The following is a 16253-nucleotide window of genomic DNA, read 5'->3' as shown; positions in this document are numbered from 1 at the left end:
GAAGTCCTCTGTGCGCCGGAGCAGTGCGTCACAGCGACCCAGCAGAGTCAGGATCCCCCGACACAGAGTCCGATATCTCCACACAGCGACGAAAATAGCTTTTATAAGACAACACGACCGAACCGGTCATGATCTTATTCCACATATTTTAATATTCGTCTCTTTTTTTCGTTTTGGATGCGACTCTTCCCTCGTTTTTTTTTTTTTTTAGTAACAGCTTTTTTTTTCTCCAACTAAGCCTTTATTGACTTTTGTTATTTCTCATTCTCGTTGTTTGTTCGCGGCGACACAGCGAGAGAGGATCCTGAGCAACAGCTGGGGACTATATAAACTCCGCTATATGGATACGGAATCGCTCCCATCTGCAGCTGTACTCAGAGTTTGATCTCAGACGTTGCTCCCTGCGCCAAGAAGAAAATGAAATCTGCTGAAGAGGGTAAGTTTAGACTTTTATTTATTTCAGTAGGCATTCCTTCTCATCCCCATACAGTAAAGCCATTAAAGTGTCATTTATTCAACTTTACATCAGTGTTTGACACTTTACGCTCGGATGCGATACAGTAAACTGTGATGTTATATTGAATTAGGCTCTTGGCAGCGCTTTTCCTCCCAACTGAATGGCTGTATTGAGCCTCAGTGGATAGCAGTCAGTGACAGCATTAAAGCAGCGGTGGAGATATTCAGTGTGCGCCCCTCCCTGCTGATTTGTGCAAGGTGGGCGTGGTTCTGCTCCTGTGAGGCTCTCATGACTTAAAAAGTGCTCCCAAAATAGTCAGAATTGAACCTGCGCTAATGACTGACATGGCATTGTGGGTAACATTGTGGGTGATTCAGATGCCAGTATTCAGCAGATTCATTGGATGGCGCGGAGCCTCGGGCTACCTGTTAGGATGTCAGCTAATTCACTGCAGTCTAATTATAGAAAACAAACATTTCAGTGCTACTGTGTCACACACCGCAAGCAGCATTAAATGTAAGCACAATTTTCTTTTATTACAAGGAGTCATATGGTGCTGCACTGATGTCATAGTCTTTATGATGGGGCCCCTAATTCTCTTTAATTTACAGCAGACAGGAGCTGTGGTGAGTGCAGGCTGTCTGACTGCATCTGTCTGTCTGCAGTGGCCGCCTCCGTCCGTATCAATGCGCTCCACTGTGGTCACATTCAGTCAGCTTCATGCACCATATAACCACAACTCCCGGTTCCCATGTTCCCCCTCCTCTGCCCCCTGGTTGTGACCTCAGCCTTCCCCACAGACAGGCAGAGTTTCATATGACCCAGCGGGAGTGTTGGCACGAGACCATGAGCTTCCCCAGGCTGGGCACAGCCCTCAGCTTTACAGCATGCAAATACACGAATCATGTTGCTCCCGTGTTTATTTTCGATGGCTGTTGGAACATGAAACTGGCCAACAAAAGCATCAGTGTGTGTTTGCATGATGTTACAGTTTATGGGCTGCAGCATGTGCATTAAGTGGCATAAATCTGGCACTGTGAAGTGGAAAAAAACACCTGGTCTAGCCTTTGGTTATTTATAGTCTGCCGTTATTTTTGGCTCCTTTATTCCTGTTTCTCACCTTTGCTTTGTACAAATTGAGCCATTCAGAGATGTTTTGTGTCGCTGCCTCAGTGTGTTTGGGGATCCCCTGCAGATGAGGCATAAGCATAGTTTTAACTTGTATACCTTCAGCATCAGGAAATAGCCAGGGCCAAATCTGGTAGGCAAGCTGTTCTTTTGCCATTATAGGCAACAACTCTCGTAAGACTCATCTTGGCAACTGTCTCCCTCTCAGTAAGGGAGCCAGTGAATGTGTGTTTGATTATCATGGTAACAAACTTAATCTGTTTGCTTTCCAGATGCATATGGCTACACGCCAAATGTCAGTCTCTCCCTCCCACTGGGCAACCCTTGTCTTCCCTCCCAGTACCACAGCCTCCAGTCCAGCCCCACTATATCTGTCTCTGTCAGCGAGCCTCACAGTTATGACACCCAGGATGACATGAGGGCGGCCGGCTACTATTCATCCTCCAGCGTCCGCCCGAACGGAGCCCCGACCCTGGAGAGCCCTCGCATTGAGATCACAGCCTACGGCCAGTTTCCTGAGGATGAGGTGGAGGAGAGCAACCTTCCTGTTGCCAAGCGAGTCAACTCCATAGTGACACTGACCCTCCCCAGTGCAGATGGATACCGCGACCCCAGCTGCCTGAGTCCGGCCAGCAGCATCTCATCTCGCAGCTGCCACTCTGAGGCCTCCTCCTATGAATCAGGCTTCTCCTACAACTACGACAACTCGCCCCAGAACTCCCCCTGGCAGTCACCCTCTGTGTCCCCCAAGGGCTCCACCCTCGCTCTGCCAGGTGATGGCTGCACTTCTGGTGGCTCCCCTCGCCACTCCCCCTCCACCTCCCCTCGCACAAGTTTGACAGATGACAACTGGATTGGTCAGCGTGGCTCCAGGCCCAACTCCCCTTGTGGTGCGAAGAGGAAGTACAGCTTCAACGGCAGCGGGGCACCGCATAAGCACTTCCCATACTCACCCAACCACTCCCCTGGACCATCCCCGCAGATTTCCCCTCGCATCAGCGTCACCGAGGAGACCTGGCTGCCAAACACCAACCAGTACACCAACTCAGCCATCCTGGCAGCCATCAACGCTTTGACCACAGATGGAGTGGCTGACCTCGGGGAAGGAATCCCCATGAAGGCCCGGAAAACCAGCCAGGAGCACAACCCCTCAGTCAGCCTGAAGGTGGAGCCCGGAGGCGAGGAGCTGAGTCCAGGGGAGCTCTGTCTGGACGATCACCCCTCGAACCGCCTTCCGTTAAAGAAGGAGGGCTACTGTGGTGGGTTTCTGGATGTGCCACAACAACCGTACTCCTGGTCCAAGCCAAAGCAATATGTCAGGTAAGGAAGGAATTACGATTTAAGTGATCTAGAAACAGCTTTTAATGAGCACAAGATTCATTAAAATATAAACCTGAACAATTAGTGAGAAATATCCATACATGCACTTAGTGTCAATATTTACTGACAAGTTTAAACATATTTGTAATAACAGGTTTATAACAACGTCTGGCATATCACAGTGTTCACATTCTGCACATTCTACCTTGATAAGTGTGTCTAAAATAAGCCCTCCTTCCTCCTTGTTAAGTTGACATGTTGGACATGTTTTTGCCCTGACAGCCCATCCCTGCCAGCTCTCGACTGGCAGCTGCCATCCAGCTCGGGGCCGTACAGCCTGCAGATCGAAGTGCAGCCCAAATCCCACCACCGAGCTCACTATGAGACGGAGGGCAGCAGGGGAGCGGTGAAGGCCCTGGCAGGAGGACACCCTATCGTTCAGGTCTGTTAAACCAGTGCTTCTTAACTTTCTTGTCTTGTGACATCTCCAAACAAAGTCTCCTTATCACAAGTTGCATATTTCTACAAGCTTCGAGCACTCAAGCCAAAGACTGATTTTCCCTCCTTTAGACTGTGTCATAGGAAGTTTTAGAAGTAAAATAATCAAATACCCAAAAAAAGCATAATTTTCACGTTCGTCACTCAGATTTATCTTGTGACCCACCAGGGAGGCCAAAACCATATGGTGAGAACCACTGAGCTAGACTGTTTGGTTTCCTGTGATGATTAGACCAACACACGGTGCAGGCATCAGACTCATTTTCACTCCAACACTTTCCCCCCCTCGTCTTTTTTTTTAACCTCATTTGTTAAAATAGATCGGGACGACGTGTTTCGTGGTCCGGCTGTTATGTTATTCAAAAATGTCACATTTCTGAATGGAATACCATAGGTATGCTATTAGACAGACCAGTCCACTCAGTCAGTTCCTGTCCAGACAAGGGTGACTCAGACTTTTCCATTGCGTTCTTTAGTGCAGCACAGACAGTTACAAAGTGATGTAGCATGGCCAGTAAGAGCTTAGTCATGAGCTTTAACCACAGTAGCTCTGGTGGTCGAGTCTGAAGAAAAAGAAATGTGGACAACTGCAGATATGTTTTGGTTATAAACCCATCTGGTCCCCCAACCATTACTCCGCACCGCTGACCTCAGTCTCTGAATAAATAAAAGGGTTTGCAGCAAAGAGTCGGGCAAAGTGAGTGCTGAGCGGGGCTGTCAGTTTAATTAATACCTTTTGACATTTTATTAATACATTACAATACGTCTACAAGTTTACCAGACATTCGTCACATATGAGGGCAGAGTTTTTCTGTGTTTGCCTTTCAGTTTTGATAAAAATGTCTTTTTGGCGTGAAACAACTACAGAGGAGCAGTTAGCTAATCCTGCCCTTTAGTTTGAATGGGGAATGCTAACAGTGCTAAGCAGCCATTTTAAGGACTTCAAGTTGTGTCCCAGTTCCATATTACATACTAACTCTAAGCAGATTTTAAGAAAGTGGTGTGTTCAAGTGTACTCACCAGTATAGTAGTAAACTTCCTGCCCAACGTGAGAGAGAAAGCTTGCAACTAGCAGTGAACATATTGGAGCATTTAGCAGCGAAAGAGAAAGATTTCGTTAGAGTTGGTAGAGACCAAAGACAGAGCTAAAAGAGAATTAATATTGGACTAAAACACAATCACCATGATGCTAATGTTGCTCTGTGTGCTCTGATGTGTAAATAAGTGACATACATGGTACATGTACAGTATATAAACTCCATAAGGTGATAATGTGTGTGTTTTTAGCTTGTTGCACTTTTCCCAAGTGGCCAAGAAAACGTGTTAATGCAAGTTTAATACCTGAGACATTATGCATTAATGAGGCAGATACCAATATTGATATTTATATATAACAATGGCCCAACAAAATGGTTAAAAAATGATCATATTGATCCTTTTTATACTAACTGCAAAAACAGTATATATGATAATAGTTAAGTATTGCTCGACTTTCGCCTCACAGAAAGATCATTGTGTCTCTAACGAGCCATTATTCAAAATGCTTTAAAGTTCAATTTAACAGTGTTGTGAGACATTTTTCATTGAGGAAGCAGCTTTGGAATAAGGAAACAGAAATATTATATTTGTATTCAGCAGTGGAATAAGACATTTGGAAATGAAAACATGTTTTACCATCCAGCAACTTCAGCCACACATCTGTGCAGGACGCGTGTATTTGTCCATGGGAAGGTGCTAATGATTTAATGAAAGGGGTCTGGGTTCACCCGAGCTGAAAAAAGAGAGTGTGTGTTCTCTTTAAACCTAAACCCAAACCTCCCCCCCTACTTTTCCGCCAGCTACCACCCCAACCACACAGACTTCCCTTTGTTTAGGAAAGTTCCCGTGTGTACGGCTGACATCATCGCGCGCTGCGTCCTGCGGAGGCGGCAGCGGCTTAAACCACACACGTTTCTGGCAGGCTCTGATGGAGATGTTGGAAGGAGCCTCAGAAAAGGCAGCCCCATCTCTGTGACTTCCTGATTACATGTTACACACAGCGCTGCAGCCTCTGCTGCGGACGCTGGCTGACGAAGCCTCTGTGGCTCGTCCCGTCACTCCTCTGCCCAGACATCACTGAGTTTATTCTGGACGGTCCTGTTCTGTGTGGTACACTTTTTCTCCACGTCCAGCACTGAGCACAGCTAAGCCAGCTATTTTCTGTTCTTTTTCAATGCCATCGCTGCCTGCCTGCCTCAACCACACCCGCCCTTACGCCAGCAGCAGACTGAAGTATGCTCCTCTGAAGTGCTGTGTGCAGTCCTCACCGCAGTTAATGCTCAGGGTTTCATGCTGTACTTTGGTGGAGAGGAAATACCCCCTATTCCAGGCTGTGAGGTCTTCTTTTTTTTTTTCCTGTCTGAAGTCAGCTTTCATGATCTGCTTATGGCTTAAAAAACACTTCCAGAGAGCTGATATGAAGTGCATTTTTCTTTTTGGAGTCATGTGCCTTTTTCTTGGCCTTGATCCTTGTTGATTGAATTTAGATTTTCAAACAAAGTGTAATTAACAAATATCATGTGAAGCAAAAAAGCGTGACAGGATGGTCACACTGAGCTATCCCTCCCTCGACGAAACAGTCCATATGTTTGTGTGTTTGTGATCATCCTTTCAGAGTTGGGAGGGTCTGTGACAGGAATGGAGAGGGAGCCCCAGTTGCCCTCACCCCTTTCTCCTCCTCTTTGGTGCCTTGAGCAGCCGGAGTCTCGGCATTCCTCTTGTGGGTGATAATGTGAGCTAGGGAGGGGTGGCTGTATTGCCAATGTCAAACTATCAGGGTGGAGGAGTGAAGGGTTTATACCAAGTGGTATCGCACTGATTTAATTGCATCAACAAATCATAACTGTTGTCTCCTGCAGCTGCTTTATGAAACGGATGATTCAGATCACAGAGTGAAAGAAAAAAAGGAACAGGAAAGGTTTCTTTATTTCAAGATTGCTACTTTAAAATGAAAGATGATAAATGCTTCCATAAACACAAATGTCTCTACGCAGGAATACTCTTTAAAACGTAAAATCTTTCAGCTGAAATTATCAAGTTTGATTATTTCTATTTGCATGCATTTTATGCTGATAATAATTCAAAGGAGATAATCAGTAATCTGTTAGTAATTACAGTTTGAAAGTAACCTTGTGAACGGGCTACCTCACTTCATCACACTCCTTCCTGCTGCCTAAATAAACAGCATTGCTAGGCAGCAACCCATTTCCTTACACAAATATACAGGGCTTTTGCAGGCTCTTAACCCTGACAGGGATCCTCCTCCAAATCACATGTTGTGCCTCCCCTGTCTGAGCCTTTCACTCTCATTGTGGGCACTCCTCGCCTCGAGTGTTCTTCTTGTGAAAGTGAAAACTGTGGTCTTCATTTCAACATTTCCCTGCCGATCTTATCCACAGCGGTGTGTAATTAGGTGGGGTTCAGTATCTGCCTCCGTAACACTTTGACAGGGTCTGTGGATGGTGAAGTGCACATATTGCCAATTTTTCTTGCCTACTCATGACAGTTTTGAGGTCTCATTATTTCAATTTCAATTTTTATATATGTTACGGTTAATGTATTCCCTAAGTTTTGCGATTACATGTAGTATTCAAGTTATTATTAACTTAACATAGATGGATGAATAATATTAATTCACCCCGACCGGCCAACAATGTTAGTTCCTCTGATTCAGACCTGATAATTGGCAGCATTTCAGCAAAATCAGTGCAGCAGAATTGCTCAATTTTATTGAAAAGGATAGAAAGATTTTAGCCTGTTTTGCCAGACACGTCCACTTGTTATGTTTTGGCTGACAAATGTAGGAATAATATGCAATAACTTGAAATTTGAAGCTGAAATACATAAATTTCTGACATGGTGGGATGTTTTGGAACACTAAAACATATTTATTGTGTTGGAAGATGAAAATGTTGATCGGGTTAGTTATGTCTGGTTGACAATATCAGCAAAGTCACATTTCATCTCTTAAAACACGTGTTTTTGCTCACATACCTGGTGATTAATGACATTTTCACTGTTGTCCAACAAGAACGCTGTGAAACTACTTCACAAATTCAACACAAAATGCTTCACCATCTTTGCTGTAGTTTGCACATGAGGAAAAATATGTATTTAACCTCTAAAACAGCATTAGATATAAACAGTTTGTCTATATGATCTATACATTTAATGCCTTATATTATTTAGTACATTCCTATTCCCTGGCTCCTTGTAATTTCTTGTTCTACACATTGTGTTTCTTTCAGTTGTTTTGATGTCAAAATGCCAAATATTCTGCTCTAATTCCTCTCCCGTCACACTGTATGGATAACATACATAACTCTCAGACAGTGTGTCAGTAGTAGCTGCAGTTCTCATATTACAGCCTGTGGGTTTGGGCTTCATGCCTGCATTCTGCAGTTTGGGTGGTTGAGGTCATCCTGGCAGGAGGCCTCCTCTCAAGCAACACCTATGGAGGTCTGGGAGTACTTTAGAAACTCTTGGTCGAGCCCACCAACTACAGCGAGAAGCACTTCTGTGCTGTCTCCATCTCCATCATGCTGGGATCGTTTTACTGATCAAAATCAGAGCAGGGTCACTACTGAGAGCGTTTCTTGACCCTGATTGGCTGCAGCTTGGTGGGATTGACATGACCTTGACTTTCCTGAAACACTAGCTTAGTCTTGTCACAAGGAAAACGCAGCGCTCACAAATCACAATGCTGCTCGCTGTAGGTGGTTTTTACTGCTCTCTGGCAGCGGCTGCCCCTGAGATTCGGCTACTGTGGGATCAACATCTTGGCAGGCCTGACGTGTACTGATGGAGGAAGTGTATACAGGCTGTTGGTAGTAAATTAAAGAAGATGAAAAGGGTGATTACAAGATCCTAAATGGGTACTTTGTTTGAAAACCATCATGCTGAGAGGCTGACCTCTAAAAGACCTACATTTGTTTCAACAGCATGCACATGGATGCTTTTCTTTTCTTTTTTTTTGGAAAGGACATAAGGGCTTAACCACAACTGTGTCTTTTCTTTCTTCCTCCGCTCTCAGCTCCACGGCTACATGGAGAGCGAGCCTCTGACCCTGCAGCTGTTCATTGGCACAGCCGATGATAGGCTGCTGAGACCCCACGCCTTCTACCAGGTCCACCGTATCACCGGGAAGACAGTGTCCACCCCGAGCCACGAGGCCCTGCACAACAACACCAAGGTCCTGGAGATCCCACTGCTGCCAGAGAACAACATGCGGGCCATGTGAGTATGAGGGGTCGTACCTATCCTGGGAGGTTTGTTTTGGCTGACGTGTAGGTTAAAATATCTTCTACAACTGGGCTGAATTAGGGGGAAATTTAACTTTTTTTGCATTTTGAGGTATTTCTCTTCAAGCCTCAAGTAATTTCAGACTTGTCTTGGATGTCAAGTCTTGATTCAATCCAGCATCAACATGGACATGACTTGAGATTTGGAATTGCTGTGTCGGTTAAAAGTTGCTAAATCCAGTTGAAAAATTAAACTTTTTTGACACCTAGAGATATATGTCAGTGTTTTAAGGCAAGCCCAAGTCAAGTCTCAAATTATTTGAGATAAGTCAGAATCCACTTTCAGTTTGAAATCATTAGAGACAAGTCCAAGTCAAGAAACAACTAAGTCAAGACGAGTCCTTAAGTCAAAGTTAAGTCTAAAGTCTCCATAAATAAGTTTTTCATATGTGAATACTGACCTTTCATCTTCCTTTCAAAGCTATGTTGTTGTTTCTTAAAACAAGTCCTAATCCAGTCATAACTTGGTTAACAATGACTTGGACTTGTTCAAACTAGCTTTAAATGGCAGGAGCTAGTTGCAGAAATGTAATATAATGTTTAAAGGTATGTTTTCTTTAGTGTATAATCACCTAAAAAACAAGCTTAAAAAAAAAACTTTGAATGAGCCGTTTTTATCTGGATGGATGGAGGCCACAACGCTTCCTCTTGATAGGGGTTTTCAGGTTTTTCGAACATTACGCAGCCACCTTTGTGCTTCGAAGGGGAGGGTGAAGCAAGGGAGTTGCAATCTGCAACTAGATCCTATACACTGGTCCTTTGAAAATAACTCCTGCCATGATATAGTGAGCATCTGATGCTTCACAGTATGCCCACAACACCCAGTAAACACCAGCTGCTCTGCAAAGATGTGTATCTCTGTTGTCACATAAAAGTTCAACTTTAAGGAGTTTTAATTCAGCTGAGGGATCCTTCCAGACCTCTGCAGGGAGAATTTTTGTTCCTTTTGGTCTAATGAAACCCTATCAAAACATGTTAGATTGCTGCTTCTCTGAAAAAGCTACCTGGATATATGAAGTTTGTTCCTGTACAGTATTCTGTGTGTGTCTTTTTGTGTGTTTTGGTTGTGAAAGTGTTGCCCTCTGTACACAGACGGGTGGCTTTCCCATTTTATAAGCCTCAGAGATCAGATTACTGGGGAAGCTCTGGGCTGCTAACAGGGACCTGGGGTTTCTGTCTGAGCTGCAGGCAGTAGCAGCCTGCTAGCATCAGCACTTTCTCTGCGTTTTAATGGATGTAACACATAAGCTCCCGTTATACAACGACTTCACCTCGGGATATAGTTGCTCTTTTCTCATGGAGGACTCGTCTCAGAGTACTTACAGTGTAGACTAGGGATTTGTGGAAGATTTATTTAGTTTTGACAGTGTGACATATACAGTAGATGTTTTATTATGTGGTATAGAATAAAGGCATTATTATATTTCTGATGATTTAGGGGGCATCTGTTAAATTAAATCATTAATCAACCATCAGTTTAGATCTTCAAGCTAATATGAAGCCACAAATGGCGTTGGTCAACTTGGTATGACTCCAATTAACTATTAATAAATTAAATGATCGCGTTAAAAGGAATACTCTCTACGTGGTATTGTGCTTTCTGTCCAAATCGTTTTCTCAGGCACTGAACGGACGCCCCACTATGTGGTTTTGCACTCAGCTTGTCTGCGTAGGCGGAGAGCTGAACAGCTGGGGTCCTTAGCATCAACACCTGATTACTCCGCCAGCGAAGCAGACCCTGGTGTCTGGCGAGAAGAATGTTAGGGAGTGTTCAAATGTGTGTAAAAGTTGACATTAACTAGGCTTTGAGGAATGCGGCATCAAGTAGCACGGCAATGGAATTGCCAGAAACCGTTTGGAGAGGCTCGAGGTATTTAAGTATGAAAAAGTTAGATGAGTGCAGCGCAGACAGAGAGGAGTGTGGAAGAGGAGGAGGGGGGGGGCTTTTATTAAGTGTCTGATGAAGACTCTGACACTGTAAAAAGAAATTATTACAGCCAATTCATGGCTGCAAGATTTGTGGAAGGAGAACAGTATTTTAGGATCCATCTCTTGTGGATCATAAGACGTAATGAATGTTACCAGTCGTTTGTTTCTATTGAGGTTGACTTTTACCCAATAGTGGGTGCACTGATGTGTAAAAGCTCTGCTAGGGGGGTGCTGGTGTTAATCTTCTGCTGACATGACTGCAGCCTCCCTCAGGACCGTGTTGATGGAGCCCAAAGTGAAAATCACTTTTGATTTGGCTGCACTGCTGTATAAATCTCAGCCTGATTAACTGTGAGAGTATATGTGTCATCAATGCACATGATCTTTGCCTCGTGCACAGACGGACTCAGGCTCCTCATCATGTGTCTCCACAAACACAGGATCGACTGCGCAGGGATCCTGAAGCTGCGTAACTCGGACATCGAGCTGAGGAAGGGGGAGACCGACATCGGACGCAAGAACACACGTGTGCGGATGGTCTTCCGAGTTCACATCAACCAGCCCACGGGGAGAACGGTGTCCTTGCAGGCTGCTTCTAACCCCATTGAGTGCTGTGAGTTCTTATTTTAGTTCGTTTGTTTTACCTTGAAAATATCAGACTCATAAACTCCTCTGTCCCAGAATGCCTCTTAAACAGTGATTAACTGGTTAGATTAGTCGATTTATTGACCACTTACATGGTGGTCGGGATCCATCCAAGGAGTCAGAAGATATATTCTAGTGGTTGCAAGATGATTAATGGGATACAAAACTACATTTGTTTCTTTTTCTCCTAATCTTCACTTTTTTTTTATCATGCTTGGTTTTAGTTTGTGCAATACTTTGGTTCCCATCAGCCTCAGCTATACTTTGGGTTTAGTGTTAATTTGCAAATACAAGACAAGACGCTAACCAGGGATAGACCCTAATATTTTTAAGCCCCGGCCCCACAAAGCACCTACATTTGGTGGCCAAAGTACATTTTTGGTGGCCCAAATATAAACACATGTAAAAACAAGTGGATATATGGGATATATATCTTAATCTACACATCTAGAATAACACACAATTCTCAAATAGTTCACACATATCATGATTTTATAGAATATGACGCATTGCTGTAGATGAAACTACCCAACTGTATATAAAGTAGTTAAAATGAGTTCAGACCTTAAACATCTACAGCAATAAAATTCAACATACACATTAATGCAGCAGCAATTTTCATCCAAAAACATCCTATATAAGAGTCAAACACTGACAACATGAACATTTTACTAGACTATCAATACTGATGTGATTAAATTAGATGTTAGCTAACTGCTGCAATTACTTTTAATTGTGTGTTATTGTGCTGTCCCTGCAAAAATAAACAAGACTTGTGAGTAACCTGTGCAGGTTTGTTGTTGGAAGAAAATCACTCATAAGCATATGACACATGCGATTAATCCAAAAATGTAAAGCTTCTCAAATGTGAGAATTTGCCGTTTTTCTCTCTTCTTTTATCACTGTAAAGGAAATATTGTTGGGTTTTGGGCTGTTTTTAGGACTAAACAAACAATTAGAAGAAATCTCTGTGGACTGTGGGCAATGTGATTATTGTCACTAGTTTGTAAAAGTTTATAGACTAAATGATTAATCACTTAATAAAAAGATAAGCATTAGATTAAGCGATAAAGATAGTAATCAGTGGAGCTCTGTAACTGATGCATGTGATTGACGGGCACATTTTAATTTGCACGTATCTGTCTGTGTAAAGGCTGTGAAGGCCTTGCTCGATAAACTCCATTGACTCTCAGCGCTGTACTGGAGCTGACCTTTCTCTAGACTGGGATAAAGTCAAGCAGATCAACCACTTCATGTGGTTCTGGCACGGAGAGCTGCCATAGAGATTAAGTCTTATGAGGTAAATGAAAGACAGTAGTTAAACCATGATCTCAGCCCCTTGAAATAGACCATTGTTAGTTTCTGAACGACTGCCACAGAGCAATTGTTTTTGACCAAAATTCACTTTGTGTGTGAGTGAGGCAGAACGACAGACAGACAGACAGACAGACAGAGGGAGAGAAATAGAGAGATGTGGGAAAGATGGTTTCCAAAGAATTAGAGTTTTATCAAAATCAGAAAAGCAGAAGCATCGAATTACATAAAGATGATCCTCATATGAGAAAAACTATTTCAGGTTTTATTGAAGCTCTATTTATGCATCCCGTTCAATCCCAATTAAATTAACAAGAGAGACCTGGCCAAGACATCAGCATTGCATTTAGACAAATAATGCTTGCAAAATATTTCATGGCACATAGTATATCATTTCCAGAAAACTGAAAGCGAGCGAGGAATGAGACTGCGCCGGCCAAAAGGTAAGAGAGAGGAGTAAGAAAGACGAGGAGAGGAAAGATCCTCTCAAACCAAATATTTGAGACAAAACATCCACCATAATTTGAGGAAAACACAAATAAACACAGCATGGAGCCTCTCCCTACTTACTGGCAAAGAAGCAGCTTAATTCTAACACAAAGAGGTTGAGGTTTACAGCTTTTCACCGGCAGCTCTGTGAAAGCTCTCTAGGTAGTGATTCAGTCTGGATGCTCAGGTCTGCATGGGGAGTGGGTGTGTATTAGCTGAACGATGAGGTCGGTTTTTTCTCTCTCTCCTCCCTCCCACAGCCCAGAGATCGGCCCAGGAGCTGCCGCTGGTGGATAAGCAAAGCCTGGAGACGTGTCCCGCCCCCGGAGGGGAGAGGATGCTGCTCGACGGACACAACTTCCAGCACGACTCCAAGGTGGTGTTCGTGGAAAAGGCTCAAGGTAAAAAAGGAGGAGTTCTGGAATCGGTGCGGTGTCGTCTCAGTCCAGCTGTGCGTGTGTGTGTGTGTGTGTGTGTGTGTGTCTCCCTCTCCGTTGTTGGAGAAACCCCAGAACTGCCTCCCTCTTCCCTCTCTCCTTCTCTCCCTCTCTCTCCCCCCGCCGTCAAAATATCCTCCATCCTGCCAGAGTGCCACATGTGGTGCACATTAATGCGCTGTATTTTTAACCCAGCAGATTTACATTTGCAGAAGTTTCCATTGCCTGTTCAGCAGAGGAATGGATCACAAATGCAGCATGTGTTTTGTGTGTGTGTGTGTGTGTGTGTGTGTGTGTGTGTGTGTGTGTGTGTGTGTGTGTGTGTGTGTGTGTGTGTGTGTGTGTGTGTGTGTGTGTGTGTGTGCGTGTGTGTGGGTGGCTGGCTCTGCATGCATGCATTTTTGTGTGTGCCATGCTTCAGTATTTGTTTCTCTTTTTCTTACTTTAAGCCGTTTTGGTTTGGAGGGAGAGGGGACTGCTCCCAGATGTTGATACGAGGAGGTTTACAAACAGCAATTTCCTTGATTAGCTTCAGAAAAGCAACGTGAGGTACAGTTTGGGCCAAGGCTGGAGCAATGTAAACACGTGTGATCCTATCAGCCCGGTGACTCATTCAAAAAAAAAAAAAAAGAGGGAAGCCTTTTCATTGTTCCACCTGTGAAAGGAAGAATTCAAGGCCGGCCAGGCACACAGACAGCCCCTCCTCCCCTCCTCCCCTCCTCCCCTCCTCCCCCCTCCCCTCCAGCACCGTACAATGGAGTAGTGAGAATGTTTATCAAAACAAGAAGAAATTGAATGAGCGTAGGCCTCTTTGATGAACTGTGATCTCTTCCTGATAGGACGGCAGATCAGTGTTTGAATCATGTAACGGTACTCAAAAGCAGAGCTGCTGCAGATAAAATAATGTCACTGGTTGGATTAAACTCTCTCTCTATCTCTATACATAAAAATATATATGTATACATAATTATTTTTCCTTTTTTTTATTGATATTTTAACAAATGTTATTATATCTCATGTTTATAAAGACATCACTGTCCCATCTTTTTGTAAACACCCAGGCTGCATAATCAATGCAACCGTGGACAACATACAACAAACATTCAGTGAAGACAAAAACATAAAATAAATCAATGTTAACAACAATAAAGAAAAACAAAACTAATATAATATAATAATAATAGTGATAGTAAAACAAATAAAAGAAGCTTTGAGTGTAGATACAGTAACTTCTACCAATTCATTGTTTCAGGTGTCAGTACAGATTAAAGCAGACCTTAAAGTCAGAAAGGAGACTCAGACTTGTTGTCCCCTTCACTCTGTATGTAACTCCTTCAAAATGAGCTCTGATCTTATATTAGGATACCTGATCTTGGAAGTGAAGAATAGTTTTGCATATTTTTCATAACAATGTAAAGCTGGCAGTGGTGGAATGTACTTATAGGTATTCAAGTGTTCCTGAATGGAGTGAGAATATTATTATATGGATTAACAAGAGAGAGATAAGTGGTTCAGCACACTACAAACATATGGTGATCTTATAGAATATGATACATTGCTGTAGATGAAACTACCCAACAGTATATAAAGTAGTTCAAATTAGCTCAACCTCAAACATCTACAGCAGTAAAATGTAAAATATACATAGTTGAACCCTAAAAGGGGCTTTAAGTCAACTTTTCTGATAATACTTACGTACTTTTACTTGAGTAAGGTATCCTGAATCCTGGATAGAGTACAAAGTTAATATACTGTTTTATGTGATGCATCACTCTGCTGCTCAGTTACAGGATACATGAGCAAAGTTAAGTAGTTCCTTCCTATTCAAAAAACAATCCAATTAAATGTCTTTCCATTAGTGAAGTAAGTGTATCCATAGCATTAATCTCACTCATTCTTTCCTCTCTTCATTCCTTCATACTCTCATTTCAACAATTGATCACTAAATAGTAATTTCAATCCCATAATAATAATAATTGATACTCCATCTGCTGAGGAAGACCAGAAGTAAATGAGCTTGTTGTTTCCTTGTTGCCAAACAGATTTTTCCAAGATCAAGGATAAATGTTTATCCTTTCATAGCAGTTCCCTTTCTTTTAACAATGTCCCTGATCCAACCCTGTTTGTTTAAAATAGCTCTTTAGCTCTGGCCCCTAAAGTTTAACCCAACTAATGAGTTTACTTCTGCCTCCATGAAAGAAATGAACTAAAGCTCCAGGAAAAGAATTGAACCGTCAACAACAAATGACCAGATACAACGTGTCAACAGACCGCTGGTCTGAGCTCTGAATCCGGCTCCCTTTAGGGCCATGTGCAGGATCTGGACTGGTGTTGATGGGTGTGCTCCCTTGTTTTTGATGAGGGTTTCCCCGCGTCTGGCACCAGCATCAGATTCCTGGGCAATCCTACCATGGAAACACCCTTAAGCCAGGCTTCCACAACACTGCCCTCCCTCTGCTTCCCTCCATCCTTCCACCTCTCAATCCAAGTTGCCTCTGTGCCACCAGCCCTCAGTTCATTAACTCTGCGAGCTGTGGGCTCCCCACGGATCATACCGGGTCTTCTTTACAGCTGCTCTCTGTATAAATAGAAAGGCAAATAGATTCAGTAGACAAGTAGAGACATCGTTAATCTCCGGGGTGAAATGGCATCATTGATATAATAAGATACAGTATAAGAAAGCAAAACAACTAATTT

The 16253-nt window shown here is 43.2% G+C and overlaps 1 protein-coding gene across 2 annotated transcripts in view; it reads left to right on the top strand.

The window, feature by feature from the left end:
- nfatc1 (nuclear factor of activated T cells 1) overlaps positions 1-16253 on the top strand; it is a 44184-nt gene continuing 27931 nt past the window's right edge. The window contains exons 1-6 of one of the 2 annotated variants that reach the window (XM_051391487.1): positions 1-436; positions 1858-2905; positions 3188-3347; positions 8475-8677; positions 11112-11284; positions 13380-13520. In XM_051391487.1, the coding sequence (XP_051247447.1) occupies positions 418-436; positions 1858-2905; positions 3188-3347; positions 8475-8677; positions 11112-11284; positions 13380-13520 (1744 nt within the window). In that variant the 5' untranslated portion in view covers positions 1-417. The remainder of the gene's footprint in view (positions 437-1857; positions 2906-3187; positions 3348-8474; positions 8678-11111; positions 11285-13379; positions 13521-16253) is intronic. The other variant, XM_051391488.1, reaches the window with a different exon arrangement.

Source organism: Dicentrarchus labrax, unplaced genomic scaffold, assembly GCF_905237075.1.
Source record: "Dicentrarchus labrax unplaced genomic scaffold, dlabrax2021, whole genome shotgun sequence".
NCBI lineage: Eukaryota > Metazoa > Chordata > Actinopteri > Moronidae > Dicentrarchus > Dicentrarchus labrax.
The sequence above is the reverse complement of the archived record's forward strand: the minus strand, read 5'-3'. Positions and strand labels throughout refer to the sequence as shown.